A 15756-nucleotide genomic window follows, 5' to 3' on the forward strand; every position below is an offset into this window, starting at 1 on the left:
CGAATTTGCTCTATGAAACATGACGATTGGAGAAAAATGGAAGTTTGGAAGTGCAACTGAAATTATTTTAAAAAGTGAAGTTATGCTTCATTTAAAATTATTTAAATTTTTAGAAAAAAATTAAAATTGATTTTTTAGAATTAATATATAAGTATGCAGTTAAAGATACAAAGATATGAAAAATTTGCCATTAAAAACCTTTAAAAAATTATGATTGATTTGATCCATCAAGACACCTTTATCTTAATATTGAACATGAGCAAGAACATAGACAAGCCTATTGAGGGCTTTACTTTTGGCACATCCCTATTTCTTTTTTCCATTCCCATTTCTCTAATTGAAATTTCTATTCTACTTATTCTTCCACTCCCTCTCATCTCCTTTTTTTTTCCTTTTACACCACACACTCATCACAATTCCTCACACCAGTTTTAGTTTGAAAAATAGCAAAACAAAGAAGTTGTAACATAGTTTTGCTCTCTTTTGACTTTGGTGGATGCATAAAAGTCTATAAGAAAAATTATAATTTATAATAAGAAAGTATTTTAAATATTCGCTCACATTAAAAAAATTAAAACTTAATCTTATCTTATCAGTTTAAGCTTTAAATTATTGTGTTATACCTTGAAAAATACATTTCCTTAAATTTTATTTTTTGATTAATTAAAATTAAGAATAATCGTAATGTAGAAAAAACAGTTGTTAGTTTACGATTATTCGAAGGAGTATGTTACTTGTCGTTAAAGGGAAAAGAGTTGCTACGACGCCGTTCTGTGTGTTCTCCCTCCCCGGTCAAGGCAAGCGTAGCGGTGTCGTTTTGCTGGTTCGGAATCGGAAATCGGAAACCGGAAATCGGAAATTGGAAGCGGAAGAAGAATAGTGTTGGTTACAGAATAAAGAAGGGAAGATGAGTAGGAACGATTCGAAGTACTTCTCCACCACCAAGAAGGGTGAAATCCCTGAGCTTAAAGAAGAGCTCAATTCTCAGTACAAGGTTTCTTCATTTTCATCGTTGCTCTTTCCGTTTCCACTTCTATTTCGTTGTCGTTTTTGGATCTGATTTCCATCTTCGCCACGCAATTTCATGCGTCTACATGAATTTATACAAATATTGATAGGCTAATCACTCTTTTGACTTCTCGTTTGAATGTTCACTCGCTGATCTATGGTAACGAAGCATCAATTCATTGGCAGTTGAAGTTTAGGACTCTGGTATACATATAGGGATTTTTAAAGTAGAGAAGAAATCTGAAAAAAATTAGACTATTTTTCATCTTTTTGGGAATTTGGTAGTTAACGTATGTAATGCCATCAACAATAACGAAGCGTTAGGGATTAGGCTGTTGGCTACATGGGTTAAAGGATGTCGTAAAGTTCTATCATGAATCGTGTTTATCGAAAAATAGTTGACCATTTAATCCTTCATCATGGTTTTGCTTTTGCCTCTAGCAATAGGACCATTCTTTATTTGATATGCTATTCTCAGTAGGACTTCTGCATGGCTACTTCTCACATGCACAAATCACCTAAGGCTAAGTTGTAGCAATTGTTTGTGTGGTGCTACCTCAACCTTTTATCTAAAGCATTAATTCCTAAATCCTATCTCGTTTAGTGTGTTTGGAACAGTCTTTGCAACACATTCATGTTTACTATTTCATGCTGAATTAGATGTGGAAGTTATACCGAATGGCTTCACTGTTGACTTGAAAAATTATGTCCCTGATGAGTGACTACTACTAGACACGCACTTAATATGCACTTGTTTAATGCATCATTGTTATATATTTGCTGCACTCTCTTTGGTTTATGCAGCTCAATATTTGACCACCTATGAGGCAATTTAGGTATAGTGTTACATTAGTGTCTCTTCTGTAACTTTTTATTTTCTTCAATTTAAGCACTGATCGTATGGTGGTGATCACTCATCACCATTTTAAATTCTCAGGCATGTTTTCTTGGACTTCTTTGTCTTACCTCTTTGCTGGCACCTCTTTTATTGATGTACCAGATATAATAGATGCAATAAAGTATGTGGATTGTGAAGCTTTTGTTTTTCTTCCATGTTTTGCAGGACAAAAGAAAAGATGCTGTCAAAAAAGTTATTGCAGCAATGACTGTTGGGAAGGATGTCTCATCATTGTTCACAGATGTAGTGAATTGCATGCAAACAGAAAATCTGGAGCTCAAAAAGTTAGTGTACTTATATCTGATAAATTATGCAAAGAGCCAGCCTGACCTAGCAATACTTGCTGTGAATACATTTGTAAAGGTAAAAACTGGAATAAATGCTATTTCCTCATGCTTTGTTGTTTATTACTTATTTTCTTATCCTTCACCATTGTTTATTTGTTGGCATTTTTTTTTTTACTATATGTTCGTTCTCTCTCCACCATCTTGTTATACCTATTTTTTATTATCACTTTATGAAGTTCTTTCCAAATCCACAAACACCAGTGTTGAGGATGTTGGTTTACCCAGGAGATGTGTATCTGAAAGTATAGCTTACTATTATATTGTAATATTTTGTACTCTTAAATCGAATTCTTCCCTTACTTTCCCTGATGGAAGTTATTCTGAAGTTGTAATGATGCATTTTTATCCTTTTTCATTTATAAAATACTGTCAGGATTCACAAGATCCAAATCCTTTGATTCGTGCCTTAGCTGTACGTACAATGGGCTGCATTCGTGTTGATAAAATTACTGAATATCTATGTGATCCCCTTCAAAGATGCCTGAAGGTAGGTACACGGCACTGTTACAACTTAGATGTTACAATTCCTGTAGTTCACAACAATGCCGAAGTTATTTTTTTGGTCCTTTTTGTTACTCATATTTTGTCTGATATATTTTGACAGGATGATGATCCATATGTTCGTAAGACAGCAGCTATTTGTGTTGCCAAACTTTATGACATAAATGCAGAGTTAGTTGAAGACCGGGGTTTTTTGGAATCCCTGAAGGATTTGATATCTGATAATAATCCAATGGTTGTTGCCAATGCTGTGGCAGCACTTGCTGAAATTCAGGAAAACAATAGTAGACCTATTTTTGAGATCTCTAGTCACACTCTGTCAAAGCTCCTCACTGCTTTAAATGAATGTACAGAGTAAGTTTGTTATATATTTTCTAACAAATAAAACTGGAAACTATACTGAATCCAGTTTTAACAAAACTCCCTTTATGATTTGTTCGTGTGGTTATTAATTTTTGTCATTTTGGCCTTTTGTTGTTCATCTATGGTTACATATTGGTTAACATAACATTACTTTTGCTTAACGTGCTAGATGGGGTCAGGTTTTCATATTGGATGCTCTTTCTAGATACAAGGCAGCTGATGCTCGTGAGGCCGAGAACATAGTAGAAAGAGTTACTCCTCGCTTACAGCATGCCAATTGTGCAGTTGTTCTATCAGCAGTTAAGGTGATTTTTTCCTTTTATACTGTTACCTCATGAATTTGTTGATACTTTGGAGATATTGTTGTCTTGGTTTACTAACTACTAATATTGACCATTAGATGATCCTTCTGCAAATGGAGCTTATCACCAGTACTGATGTGGTTCGGAATCTGTGCAAAAAGATGGCCCCTCCACTTGTGACCTTACTATCTGCAGAACCTGAGATACAATATGTAGCACTGCGGAATATCAATCTTATAGTACAAAGAAGACCGACAATTCTTGCTCATGAAATTAAGGTAATGATTTGAATATTATATGGTGAACTTGTTAGTGCCACAAGACCCATGGGCATTAGTGAAGAACTTTTCTGTCACATTTGGGAAGATGGGATGCTTATGGAGTGTATATTCTATCTGCAGGTGTTCTTCTGCAAGTACAATGATCCCATCTATGTAAAAATGGAAAAGTTAGAAATTATGATCAAACTTGCTTCAGACCGAAATATAGACCAGGTATTGTTTGCACATATTGTCAGTTCCTATTTTCCTCCCCCATCCCAAATTTATTTCATAGTTGGAGTTAATTTCTGTTGTTGTAGTGAGAACTTTGTGTTTTTGTAACCAGTTACCCTTTCACATGGATGAAACTCACAATATGAGCCATCAAACAATTTTATACTTTATACTTTAGATGTTTCCTTATTCTGGTAGTTTATTCCTGTGAACATAATATCTTCATTTATTGAAAAAGCAATTTGTTCTGTGACCTTTCACATGTATGAGATTCACTCTTTTTTTTTTTTTAATTTTTATATCATACTGTTTGCAGGTTTTATTAGAATTTAAGGAGTATGCTACTGAAGTTGATGTGGATTTTGTAAGAAAGGCTGTTCGAGCAATTGGTTGTTGTGCCATCAAATTGGAGAGAGCTGCTGAACGATGCATTAGTGTTTTGCTCGAGTTGATCAAGATAAAAGTAAATTACGTGGTTCAAGAGGCAATCATTGTTATCAAAGATATATTTAGAAGATATCCAAACACGTAATGTTATCATTTGCATTTATTTTTTGGGGAGAAGATAACATATTCAGAGATTACTATCTCACTTTAAAACTTTGATTGAACCTTTGTACTGCTTTGCAGTTATGAGTCCATAATTGCAACACTTTGCGAGAGCTTAGACACCTTGGATGAGCCAGAAGCAAAGGTACATTTTTCTGAGTTCCTTTGTAACTGTCATTATGCTCTTGCATAGGTGCTTATACATTCAAACCTTTTCCTGAGTCGATAGGCTTCAATGATCTGGATAATTGGTGAATATGCCGAAAGAATTGACAATGCTGATGAACTTCTTGAAAGTTTCTTGGAAAGTTTCCCGGAAGAACCTGCACAAGTCCAACTACAGTTGTTGACTGCTACTGTCAAACTTTTCCTTAAGAAGCCTACGGAGGGTCCACAACAGATGATTCAGGTCGTACCTCAAGATGCTTGTTTTATTCATATAGATATGATTAACGTGCCACTGTACAAAATGTTTTGATATTTCATGCTGGACATCTTGTGCTAAGTATGCAAATATATTCTTCTTCCCTCTTGTATTGAGTGACATACATATGCAATTTATAATTTTAATATCAATTGTCAGATATAATAAATAATTGTGTATATTCCTTGGCTTTAGCAACTTTTTAATTTTCTAATATAAAGTTCATAGCACGTATCTGTGTCATATTTCTATTTTGTAAATGTTTACAGATGGATAACTTGTCCTTAATTTCTACATTATTTATTTAATCCCTTGTTAAGATCCCACATTAGCTTAGTGTTTTGGCAAATTAATCCCTTATAATTACTTGCGCTAGCCTTTTTAATTAGCTTTTGGGTTTGAGATATGGTCATTTCATTCTTTATTCTAATATGACATGGACGGGCAAACGACCCCTTAAAATGGACTTGGAGTAACCCCCCCTTGCTTTTTGGGTTTAGATCCAGTCTATTCTCTATTAAAAAATATTTGAAAAGAGAGTTCGTTGTGTTATTAAAGAATGCAGATTTGAGATTATGTGTGGAAAATTTCAAAACTTATTGATTTTAGAAGATAAATCTGTCAATCTGTCTTTAGCTGTCCTGTCAAGACTAAAAATCCTCCCTTTTGTATTGTTTCATCTTTTCCAGCACAAAAGATTTTAATCAAGTATGATCTTTAGACTTGCATGCTAAGTTTCACTTAATTATGTATCTCTACAGGTTGTTTTGAACAATGCCACTGTGGAGACAGATAATCCTGATTTGCGAGATCGTGCATACATATATTGGCGTCTCCTTTCAACTGATCCTGAGGTTTTATTTCTTTCACTTGAATCTGAGTTTGTTTGTTTGCAATGATGTATAATAAAGTCAATAGTTGAGCTGCATATTCAGATGAAGGTTGTTTAGTCACCTAAATCATTAACTATTTATGGCGGACTGCTAAGTTTGAGCTATCATTCTGTGCTATCTCTCTAACCAAATTGAAATAATAGATTTTTTTACACCTTTTCTTAAGGGAGCTTTACATTTGATGAATCTAATCTGTTTTCTTCAGGCTGCTAAGGATGTTGTGTTAGCCGAGAAGCCCGTGATAACTGATGATTCAAACCAACTTGAATCTTCTCTACTTGATGACCTTCTTGCCAACATTGCTACACTATCCTCTGTTTACCACAAGCCTCCAGATGTCTTTGTAACTCGTGTACTATCTTCAGCTCAGAGAACAGAAGACGAAGACTATGTCGAGGGAAGTGAAACAGGGTTTTCTGAGTCACCTGCAAATCCTGCTAATGGTCCTGCATCATCACCATCTACTGCCAGGCAATCAGCACCTGCATCTGCAACTGGTGCACTAGCCACACCTCCATCTGTTGCACCTGTGCCAGATTTACTTGGTGATTTGATGGGCATGGATAATTCTATTGTTCCTGTTGATCAGCCAGCTACTCCTTCTGGGTGAGTGCATCTGGAATCATTAGCATATTTCTTTACAATCTAGTCTGATCAGTTGTGTATTTTACACATTGCATATAATTTGTTGTATGATTAACAGAATGTCACTTTTCGTATAACAATTGTGATTAATGATAAACTACGTTTCTCTGATATATTAAACATTAAAATTTTTGCGACATGAGTTCAACCTAGTTATCAAGATCCTGAGAAGTTTATGACACCTTAATTAACTCTGCGTGTGGAACCTTACCTAATTAGATCCCATGCTTTGGTTGCAGGCCTCCACTGCCTATTTTACTACCTGCTTCAACTGGTCAGGGGTTACAAATTAGTGCACAACTGACTAGACAAGATGGTCAAATATTTTATAGTTTGTTGTTTGAGAACAACACTCAGGTTACTCTTGATGGCTTCATGATTCAGTTTAACAAGAACACATTTGGTGTTGCAGCTGCTGAACCCCTGCAGGTTTGTTATTTGTATATATGGCTTTTATTTCAATATCTCTGTCAACCTATGTTTTAATAGATTATCCTTTTGTTCAGGTTCCACAGCTGCAACCTGGAATGTCAGCTAGGACACACCTCCCTATGGTTACATTACAGAATATGTCACAAGGTCCTCCTAGCTCACTTTTACAGGTTGCTGTAAAAAATAATCAACAACCTGTGTGGTATTTCAATGATAAATTCTTGTTGCATGTATTCTTTACGGAGGATGGTAGAATGGAACGTTCCAGTTTTCTAGAGGTATATCTTTCTCCCATTTGTTTGATCCTTTGACATAACTGCAATAGATTTGCAATTCACAACTCTATGACTTGTGATGCATACAATTTTCAATTTTTTTTGCATAGTTTCATGGACTTGATCAGTTTAGTCATCTGTGTTACACAGAAGGCCGTGTGCATTTGTGAAATCTTAAATAATTGTCAGTTTTGTTATTAATCCATAGAAATGGAGGATCTGATTGTTTACTGCGCTGCAGACATGGAGGTCCCTTCCTGATTCAAACGAGGTTTCCAAGGACTTCCCAGCCATTGTAATTGGCAGTGCAGAAGCAACTCTGGAACGACTGCCTGCATCAAACATGTTCTTTATTGCAAAGCGCAAGAATGGTAACCAGGACGTGTTTTACTTCTCAGCGAAACTCCCTAGAGGGATACCATTCTTGATTGAACTTACCACAGTGATTGGAAACCCTGGCGTCAAATGTGCAATCAAGTCTCCAAGCCCTGAAATGTCAGCACTTTTCTTCGAAGCCCTTGAGACTCTTCTCATGGGTTAAAGGGTTTTAAATTTTGCCTTTTCTTCTAATTTTGTTTATATATTGTTTTTTGTTAGCATATTTGATATACAGGTGTGTTATATCTTATATGGAAAGAAAAATTTCACTGACTCTTTTTGTAGTCCCTGGCTGTATTTCACTACTGCTATTCTTGTGATGCTTTTAGCTTTTTCTAGGGATTTCCATTTTTAGATTTTCATTGGAGATACGAGCAGTAAACAGGGGAGGGGGAGTGGTGGATGTGAAAAATCAAACCAATGCCGTCACACTCTCTAATGCTGGAAATTTTTCTATTGGCCCACTTTTGTTTATCAATATTGTTTATTGAAGGAATTATTAGCATTATTTGTTTGGATGAAAATTTTGCTAAGCAATTCATTAAATTAATTGCATTAGAGATGTTGTGATTACCCAGATAAATTGAGTGACATGGCCAAGCAAGAACATGGCTGAACAAAAGAAAATTCCAAGAACTTGCTAAAGCTATGATGGTGGTGGGGGGTTAATTGCATTAGGTTAAGTGTTGTAGATGCCAAATTACTGAAGATTTCCTCTCCAACTTGTATAGTTAGAGTTCCACTTGTTATGAAATAATGGGAGTCCACTTAAACTTAAATTGCAATTAGGTGACATTGTTTCCTCTGTACAATAATTCTGCTTGGCCTTTTAAAGTGGCAAAACCATGTTCATTTAAGTTGATTTTGATTTTCCATTTAAATCTCCATTCACTATCAATTGTACTAAATAAGTTTTAGGTTATATGATTAACTTTTTTCTGAATACCTAATATTTTTTAAAATTAAGTGTCTGATAAATTAAATATTTTTTGTTTTAAGTATGTTATATAAGTTTAATTATTTTGTATTTATATGTCATTATATGATTCAAAACATATAGATTATTATGATAAAAACATTGAAAGATAAAATAAAAATCTATAAATACTCACGAACTTGAATAAAATTAAATACTAAAAAAACATTTAACTTAAGAACTTAAATAGAAATGTTTACTCTATTAAGTATCCAATTTAAAAAAAAATATTTATTGAATAATTAAAGAAAAAAATAAAAATTATATATTAAGAATTTTGAATTTTATTTAAGATATTTTGTTCAGGGAAAGTACAATTTCATTAAAAATGCGCATTTTAAAACAAATACACCCCTAATCATTGACCTAAGTTGAAAAAAAATATCTACAATAGGACAAAAATACTTAGTAACACTATAAACCTTTCTAAATCTATATATAAGACGACACATACTTTTTGTGTTCTATTCTATAAAAAAGACACTCATCTTAAACTTCTATAATAGGATAACAAGCTTTCTTAAAAACCTCTCTAAATAATACTGCTTTTTGTGGTTTCTTCATACCCATACACTTCTTCTTTTGAGGTTTCCTCACACATGTTCACATTTCTAAATCTCCACAAATATAACAAATCTCTATTTTTTCATAAATAGGACAACACCTACTTCTTGTGTAGTGTCTCTTCACACACAAATTTATAAATTATTTTATAAATATTTGGAAGAAGATATTAAATCTTTTAAATATATGACAACTTAATAGTAAAAAGAATATTAATATAAAATAATAATAACAATAATATTCAAATATATGTTGTAGAGAATAAAAGTCCTTATATATTGGTTCTCTAATCTTGAGATTCTAAACATCAATTCATTTGCAAGTGAAACAGAGGTTTGAAGTTAACTTCCAGGGCGTAATCCAGGACGTGAAGAATAGAATAAGATAAAAGTGGATTCTGTCTTTTGCTTGTGCGGGATTTTTAAATATTTTTATTTGGATTTTCTCTATTTAATTGTGTAGTTAAGGAGAAAATGTAAATGTACAATATTTGCATAGATCCAAGGAGCAACACATGTTTTCAGGTCATTTGAAAAATTCATGTGGAATTACACAATTTAATGTAGTATGTTTGGTTGTTTGTGTGTATATAAACTTTCTGATAATAATAGATCTTTACACACCTAAAAAAATCAAACAATTTTCAGACTTCCTTTTCATTTGCTTGTTGTCATCCAAGCATATTTTCAGTAGTTAAAAATAGAAAAAAAAACAAAATAAAAATAGAATGCAACCATGATATCTTCTGCATGTCAAAAGAAAAACTCTTCCAACATCCCAAAGAAATCCCAAGAACCAAGCTTCTCCAACTGCAATTCCAATGGTCTCAATCTCAAATCTCCCTTCATGTTGGTATAAAATGCATAAAAGATGAATACACCACCAAGCTTGACCTCATTCAATGAGTCAAACTGCAGTCAAGATTGTAGTCATGGACTAAAATTCAACTTTGGTTTTCCTTTTGCCTACTTGACAGACTAGCTTCAGAATCTTTGGAAGATGAGTTACCAAATGATCTCCAAACCCCTTTCCATTGTCTCCTATTGTCAGTTTGATCCATGGCATTATTTCTAGTGCTATTTCCTTGGTGTTTCTTTTGAGAATTTCTTATTTCTTCTTCAGAATCAAACTGTGATCGCTGCAAAAAAAGGGAATAATGAAGAAATAAATACTCTCTGTTGAATGTAACGGACTTAGCTCATAGATTATATTATTCTGTTATTATGTTATTGATTCTGTTATTATTCTCGTAGTTGGTTAGAGTTAGAGAGTAGCTAGCCACTCAGATGAAAATGCAGAAAATACCTTGGCAGGATCTGACAGGACTGCATATGCCTCTCCAATTATTTTGAAAAGCCTATCGGCATCTTTGCATACTTCTTCAACAATATCCTTCAATATCTGATCATCTCCATTGTCACTTCTTGCCAAAGATTGGACAGCCTACATGGTATTAAAATAGTTAAAATGATTTCTTATGTATGAGGAATTAACAAAGAGAAGAGACTAATCAAACAACCTTGTCTGGGTGATGTCTAAGTGCAGCTTTGTGATAGGCCTTCTTGAGTTCAGATGATGAAACGGAATGTTCAACTCCTCTGCCATCACAATCTGAATCAGCAGATGCCTTAAATGATGATAATATCGAGATAAATTTGCAAGAGACAAGGCTCTCTAGTTACAGCATGCTATTTCTTGCACAAAGAGTGATGACAAATCCTAACACAAAACTTGTTTAATTTATCAACCTAGAGAGTGAGTTTATGAAAATCTGATGCTCTGAAGTTCTGTCAATAATGAAGAAAGATTTCCCTACATTCTATTATCACAAACAGATGATTGAATCAACAAAAGAGAATGGGTTATACTGATTATTGAGATACTAAGTAATGGTAAATAAATACTTATTATTAGTAGAAGAACTTACAAAATGAGGTACACATCAAGATGTATCCCCTTTTTGGCTTCCTCCTCTATTTCAGAAAGCCAAATTTGGTTATGTTTCAAATCATTGGCATAGTTGACTGATCTATCAGAAATGCCATGCTGATTGCTATTATCCCCATTTCCTTGAATGAGAAGAGAGACAACTCTCCTTATATCTCTTGCTGCTTGGTCATAATCTCTGATCATCTCATATAAAGTTGCACGTCTGGAAAGTGCCTGGAAGAGTGTATATACATATACATTATCCTCATAAATCATTTTAACAAATGTGAAGATGAAGTACTAATCCAAACAAGCCATTTAGTTTCATGTAAAAGAGAATATTTGAAAAATGCTAAAAAAGAAATATTACAGTATACAAGGAAGATTGAGGAAGCTCTAATTTTTTAAAAGCTCTTATATAACTGATGAGAAAGCAATATCATTAACAATGACAAGTTTGTGAGGGCCTTTTCATTTTTGTTCCAAGGTAACCCTTGGTAGTTTTATCCTATGTGTCAATTTATCTCTCCTTGTGATATCATTTTTCTGATCTAAACAAAATTAGTTTCACTTGAAGATGTTGGAATAAGCTAAACTAACTCTTAAAACAATTAAAATCCTAAGCTAGTTATTTTGTGTTATTAGAATGTTTCTCTTTTCATTCTAGTTTGACAGTTATAAATAGCTGTACACTTTTGTTCAATACAGTCATGAATAATACATTTACAATTTCAATTTATATCAATTCCCAACAGAAGAAAGAAAACCTTGGAGTATCTTCCATCTAGAGCTATAGCCAGATTGCAATCTGCTATGGCATCAGTAATTTGACCTAGAGCTTTATATGCAGCTGCACGGTTACCAAAGCAGACAGCTGTAAATGGACGAGACTCCACAGTACTTGATAGAGCAGCTGTATAATGTTCAACAGCTTCCTCATGCTTTCCTGCCTGAAATGCTTCATTCCCAGCAGTCTACAGTTGAATACATTTTCATTAGACATATTATAAAAAAAATTCATGCTACAGTAAAAGCAAAAAACAAATCAACTACAGAAGACAAATGCTTTGAAGAAAACAATTTAGCACTATAGCTTATTATTAAGAAGTGAACTTGTTCCATATTAACCAACCTTATGATGCAAGAGCTCACGTACAGTTACAGCTAGTGGCATTAGGGACTCCAAAACCTTGCTTCCACTCCTGCAGGGACATTATCAAAGCTGATGTCCATATTAAAAATAGGTATCACCATCAAAATATGTCCATCTTTTCATTGCTTTACTTTTTGAGGATAGGCCGTAGGAGGGTGAATGGATCAGTTGTTAATAATACTTACTTGTTCATGGCAGATACCTTGTCCTCTTGTTCCTCCAGCAAAGAAAGACCCTCTTCAAGCTTTCCTAGGTGAAAGTAGGATTTAAGCATCATTGAGCACCTCCAAAGCCTGAAATAGAAGCCTTTTGAAAGCTGTGCACTGTCCAGATCTGTCACTATGCAATCAGCATCCAAAGGATATGAATTCTTCTCAGCAGAACCAAAGGTTTCATCACACAGCTGGGTCACTTCCTCATATCTACATAGCTAATAGTTAAAGCAAAAGTTATCCAACACGGGCTCACAAACAGCTTAACACTGACTTTGACAGTTTTAGTAAAGTGCCAGCATATTATAAGACAGAAATGCAGACCATAAAAAGAGCCTCTGCTTTCATTTGAAGCAAATTTTCAGAGTATGAACTTATCGCCAATGCCTCATTTATATGTTCCAATGCTTTTTCTGCATCTACAGCTGTTCTTCTTTGCAAAAGTTCTTCAGAATGATTGATTAATTCCGATACTTTCTGCCATCCATTAAAGATTGTTATCAGTTCAAGAAGAGAGAGGTGAACAAGAAAAGCTAATTATCAAACCTATCCACTATGAAATAACTATAAACTCTCAAACCTGTGTCTTTTGCAAGAGATCAGAAGCTTCCTCAACAATTTTTTTATCTAAACAAACATCAGTGCCTGACTGTCTGCACTTCTTGGAATACTTGGACGCATCTCCAACTTCTCCCAAAGCAAGGAAACAACTTAAAAATAAGGAAAAGAAACGAACTAAGGGGTAAATCATCTATTTTAATTACTAAATATTGAGCATTTTAGTTGACAAATGCAATGTGCTTAGACACACCACCATGTTTTATCCTACAACAAACCAGCATAAGACAATATTCACAATATCAGAGATGCATTATAGACTAAATAGAACATTTAGCCAAAAGTCCTCTCGAAATCTTATGAAACTTTCCATCACAGCCAGAACATCTTGAACATAAGGTTATAAAAACTAAAATATATGATCTACAACGTAATGGTTGGAATATAAGAACTAGATATGAATATCATTAAGCATGTTACTTACTTAGAAATATAACCATTTTGTATCTTTTTGGTTTTTCTCTTTCTAAGAATACATCAACTACGTAATTTTACTATTATAAGAAGGGCTTTACCCCAAGTCTTAATTACAGCTTAGAGTGGTACTTATTGATAGCTTATCAATAAAAGACAAGTTGCAGGAAGAATATGTTTTCCTCTTTCTGGTTGTTTTTCTGTTTCTCGACCATTATAATGCCAGCATATATCTAATGATTTCCTTTGGCACACATCATTAATATTCACATTGTCAAAACCCTAGTTGATGCTTCCTTCAATTTACCCTATAATAAAGAATACAACATCATAAATCATTAATCCTGAGGCTCTACTCAGCATGCAAACAGATACCAATCACCTATAGCCTGTAAATCACCATTACCCTCCATCAACCAAGCCCATTAAACCTTCAATCCAACTGTTTTCTACCCAAGATTCACACAAGAAAACACTGCTTTTAACATTTTATATCCATAAGCCTTATCCTACGGATTCCATACAACTTAAATCACTATCCACAAAGGTTAGAATCAAAATGGGACCTTACTTTGCAGCTCTAAGTCGCACCCTGAGGAAATTTGGATCAATTTCAGCAGCCAGCATACAATCTTCTATCCCATCTCTCATCCTACCAAGAGACATGCGTGTGGCAGCACGGTTGCTATAGCATAGCATCAACGCCCTGCGACATCTCTGAGATGCTTCTTCTTTAGAAGCACAGTTAACCCCTTGTGTGTAACAATCCTCAGCCACAGACAGATTCCCATTTTTATAGGCTTGGTTTCCTCTGTTACAAAGCATATCCAGTATCGTGAGTATGCTATCAAAATGAAAGTAACTACTGAAACTTTCTGTTTGCTTGCATCATGCAAGTCCCATTTTCCTGAGTGTTCACTTTCCAATAAATTCATTATGTAGTTTCTATTTGGTAAAAGTATTACAATACTAAGAACATCATAACCAAGTGATAGCAGGCAAACTAAAAATATACATGCAAACTAACCTGAGTCGCCACTTTTCACAGGCCTCTTCAGCTGCAATGGTTGAAGAAGAAATGGTAGCAAGTTCCTCCTTTATCCCTTGCACCTTATTCACCTCAGAACCCCTTGTTTTGGGATGAGGAGAAGATGCTTTAGCTTTCTGACCTTGCTCGGGTGTGAAAGGAGAGGAAGTTCCAAAATATGGTGAGCCAGTCATAGATGATAATGAAACAGGAGAGGAATTGTAAGTATCAAGATAACTTTGGCCAACTTTTGCCCAATTCATCATTTTGGGATGACGTTTCTGGCTAGGAGATTGCACTTCAGCAGAAAACGTGAACCCAACCCCACCATTATTTGTTATGCCCACTTCACCATTTGCAGACTGCAAGCTTCCACTTTCAATTTCATCATTTGGATCATCACCACCACAATTAGTATCCAAATCTTTACACTCTGAAGCATCCACCTTTGTCTCTCTCTCTGCACCTACATCTTCACTTTCATTCTTATTCAAAAACTGACGAATGCATGTGCTGTTGCCAATCCCATCCACACCAAAACCAGATGACTCATGGGATGTCACATAGTTTTTTTGTGACACATTCATCTTTGCCTTCAAAATAAAGTCATGTGCCTGGAAAGGGACGGAAAACTTCTGTTTTGCTCTACTTTTGTTCATCCTAGGGGTGCCACTTTGTTCCTTCTTTGCACTGAATTTGAATTTATCATGAGCATCACCGAAGAGATTATTTTTTAGCGGTGGTGTCTTAAACTCAGGGAACGATGACCCTGAAGAATTGCTTTGTTTGGATGTGAACACAAATCCATCATCTCTTTGGTTCTCTTCAATTTTCAAGTTGGTGATATCCTCCGATGCAAAGTTCAGTTTTTTCTCCATTTCAAAAACCGCCTCTGGGGGTCACAATCAAAGTTTCATTTCCAAAATTGAAACGATTGAAAAATGGAGAAGCGAATCGGTTCCATGATCCGCAGAGAGGTTATGGAGACTCACACCGGCAGGGTCATCGGAGCTCCGGCGAGGGTGAATTAACTGTGCCCAATTCCCTTAATCAAAGAGTTTTGGTGGCAATGACTCAGAAGAAAGAACAAATGAAAACTGGTATTAAGAGATTTTGCTAACCACCCATCGTAACAATGAAGATGAAAAGACCAAAAGTACAAATTTTTTCAACAGGGTATGTTCGGATGTTATTGTATCATAAAATCATTATTAATAGTATATATAATAATAATGATCTTAGAACCGTTAACCTAAAAATAAGCACTTTTGTGTCTGTATTCATTTTGTAGCCTATCTTTATGTAACGACATGTGAATTTATAAATAAAATGTAACGGAAATTTATAATTAATG

At 34.6% G+C, this 15756-nt stretch overlaps 2 protein-coding genes across 6 annotated transcripts; one reads left to right on the top strand and one right to left on the bottom strand.

Moving 5' to 3' along the window:
- Window positions 1-421: 421 nt before the first annotated feature.
- LOC137810262 (beta-adaptin-like protein C) lies at window positions 422-7782 on the top strand. The gene is made up of 15 exons (XM_068611437.1): window positions 422-994; window positions 2072-2269; window positions 2627-2740; window positions 2858-3108; window positions 3287-3422; window positions 3518-3697; window positions 3821-3913; window positions 4230-4441; window positions 4544-4607; window positions 4692-4871; window positions 5648-5740; window positions 5985-6385; window positions 6664-6853; window positions 6931-7134; window positions 7373-7782. The coding sequence occupies exons 1-15, from the start codon at window positions 908-910 to the stop codon at window positions 7670-7672; spliced, it is 2703 nt and encodes a 900-aa protein (XP_068467538.1). The 5' UTR covers window positions 422-907; the 3' UTR covers window positions 7673-7782.
- A 1738-nt stretch (window positions 7783-9520) lies between these two features.
- On the bottom strand, window positions 9521-15691 carry LOC137810261 (uncharacterized). 5 transcript variants are annotated; one of them, XR_011080860.2, is made up of 11 exons: window positions 14403-15598; window positions 13947-14186; window positions 12924-13053; window positions 12668-12820; window positions 12317-12561; window positions 12111-12180; window positions 11746-11952; window positions 10977-11212; window positions 10569-10660; window positions 10355-10492; window positions 9521-10187 (listed from the first exon to the last, which is right to left on the bottom strand). XR_011080860.2 is itself a non-coding variant. In XM_068611436.2 (11 exons), the coding sequence occupies exons 1-11, from the start codon at window positions 15278-15280 to the stop codon at window positions 9993-9995; spliced, it is 2571 nt and encodes an 856-aa protein (XP_068467537.1). In that variant the 5' UTR covers window positions 15281-15691; the 3' UTR covers window positions 9521-9992. The 5 variants fall into 5 exon arrangements, 2 of the variants coding, with proteins under 2 accessions (XP_068467537.1, XP_090154216.1); XR_016518356.1 differs by having other exon boundaries at window positions 10569-10647; window positions 12111-12200; XR_016518357.1 differs by having other exon boundaries at window positions 12111-12200.
- Between the last annotated feature and the right edge of the window lie 65 nt (window positions 15692-15756).

This window comes from Phaseolus vulgaris, chromosome 2 (genome assembly GCF_051622355.1).
Source record: "Phaseolus vulgaris cultivar YP4 chromosome 2, ASM5162235v1, whole genome shotgun sequence".
NCBI lineage: Eukaryota > Viridiplantae > Streptophyta > Magnoliopsida > Fabales > Fabaceae > Phaseolus > Phaseolus vulgaris.

Coding starts and splice junctions, on each gene's coding strand:
- LOC137810262 (XM_068611437.1), top strand. CDS start 908: ATGAGTAGGAACGATTCGAAGTACTTCTCCACCACCAAGAAGGGTGAA. Junction 995..2,071: donor AGCTCAATTCTCAGTACAAG/GTTTCTTCATTT, acceptor CATGTTTTGCAG/GACAAAAGAAAAGATGCTGT. Junction 2,741..2,857: donor CCCTTCAAAGATGCCTGAAG/GTAGGTACACGG, acceptor ATATTTTGACAG/GATGATGATCCATATGTTCG.
- LOC137810261 (XM_068611436.2), bottom strand. CDS start 15,280: ATGGAGAAAAAACTGAACTTTGCATCGGAGGATATCACCAACTTGAAA. Junction 12,562..12,667: donor AAGCAGAGGCTCTTTTTATG/GTCTGCATTTCT, acceptor TTTAACTATTAG/CTATGTAGATATGAGGAAGT. Junction 11,953..12,110: donor GTGAGCTCTTGCATCATAAG/GTTGGTTAATAT, acceptor ATTCAACTGTAG/ACTGCTGGGAATGAAGCATT.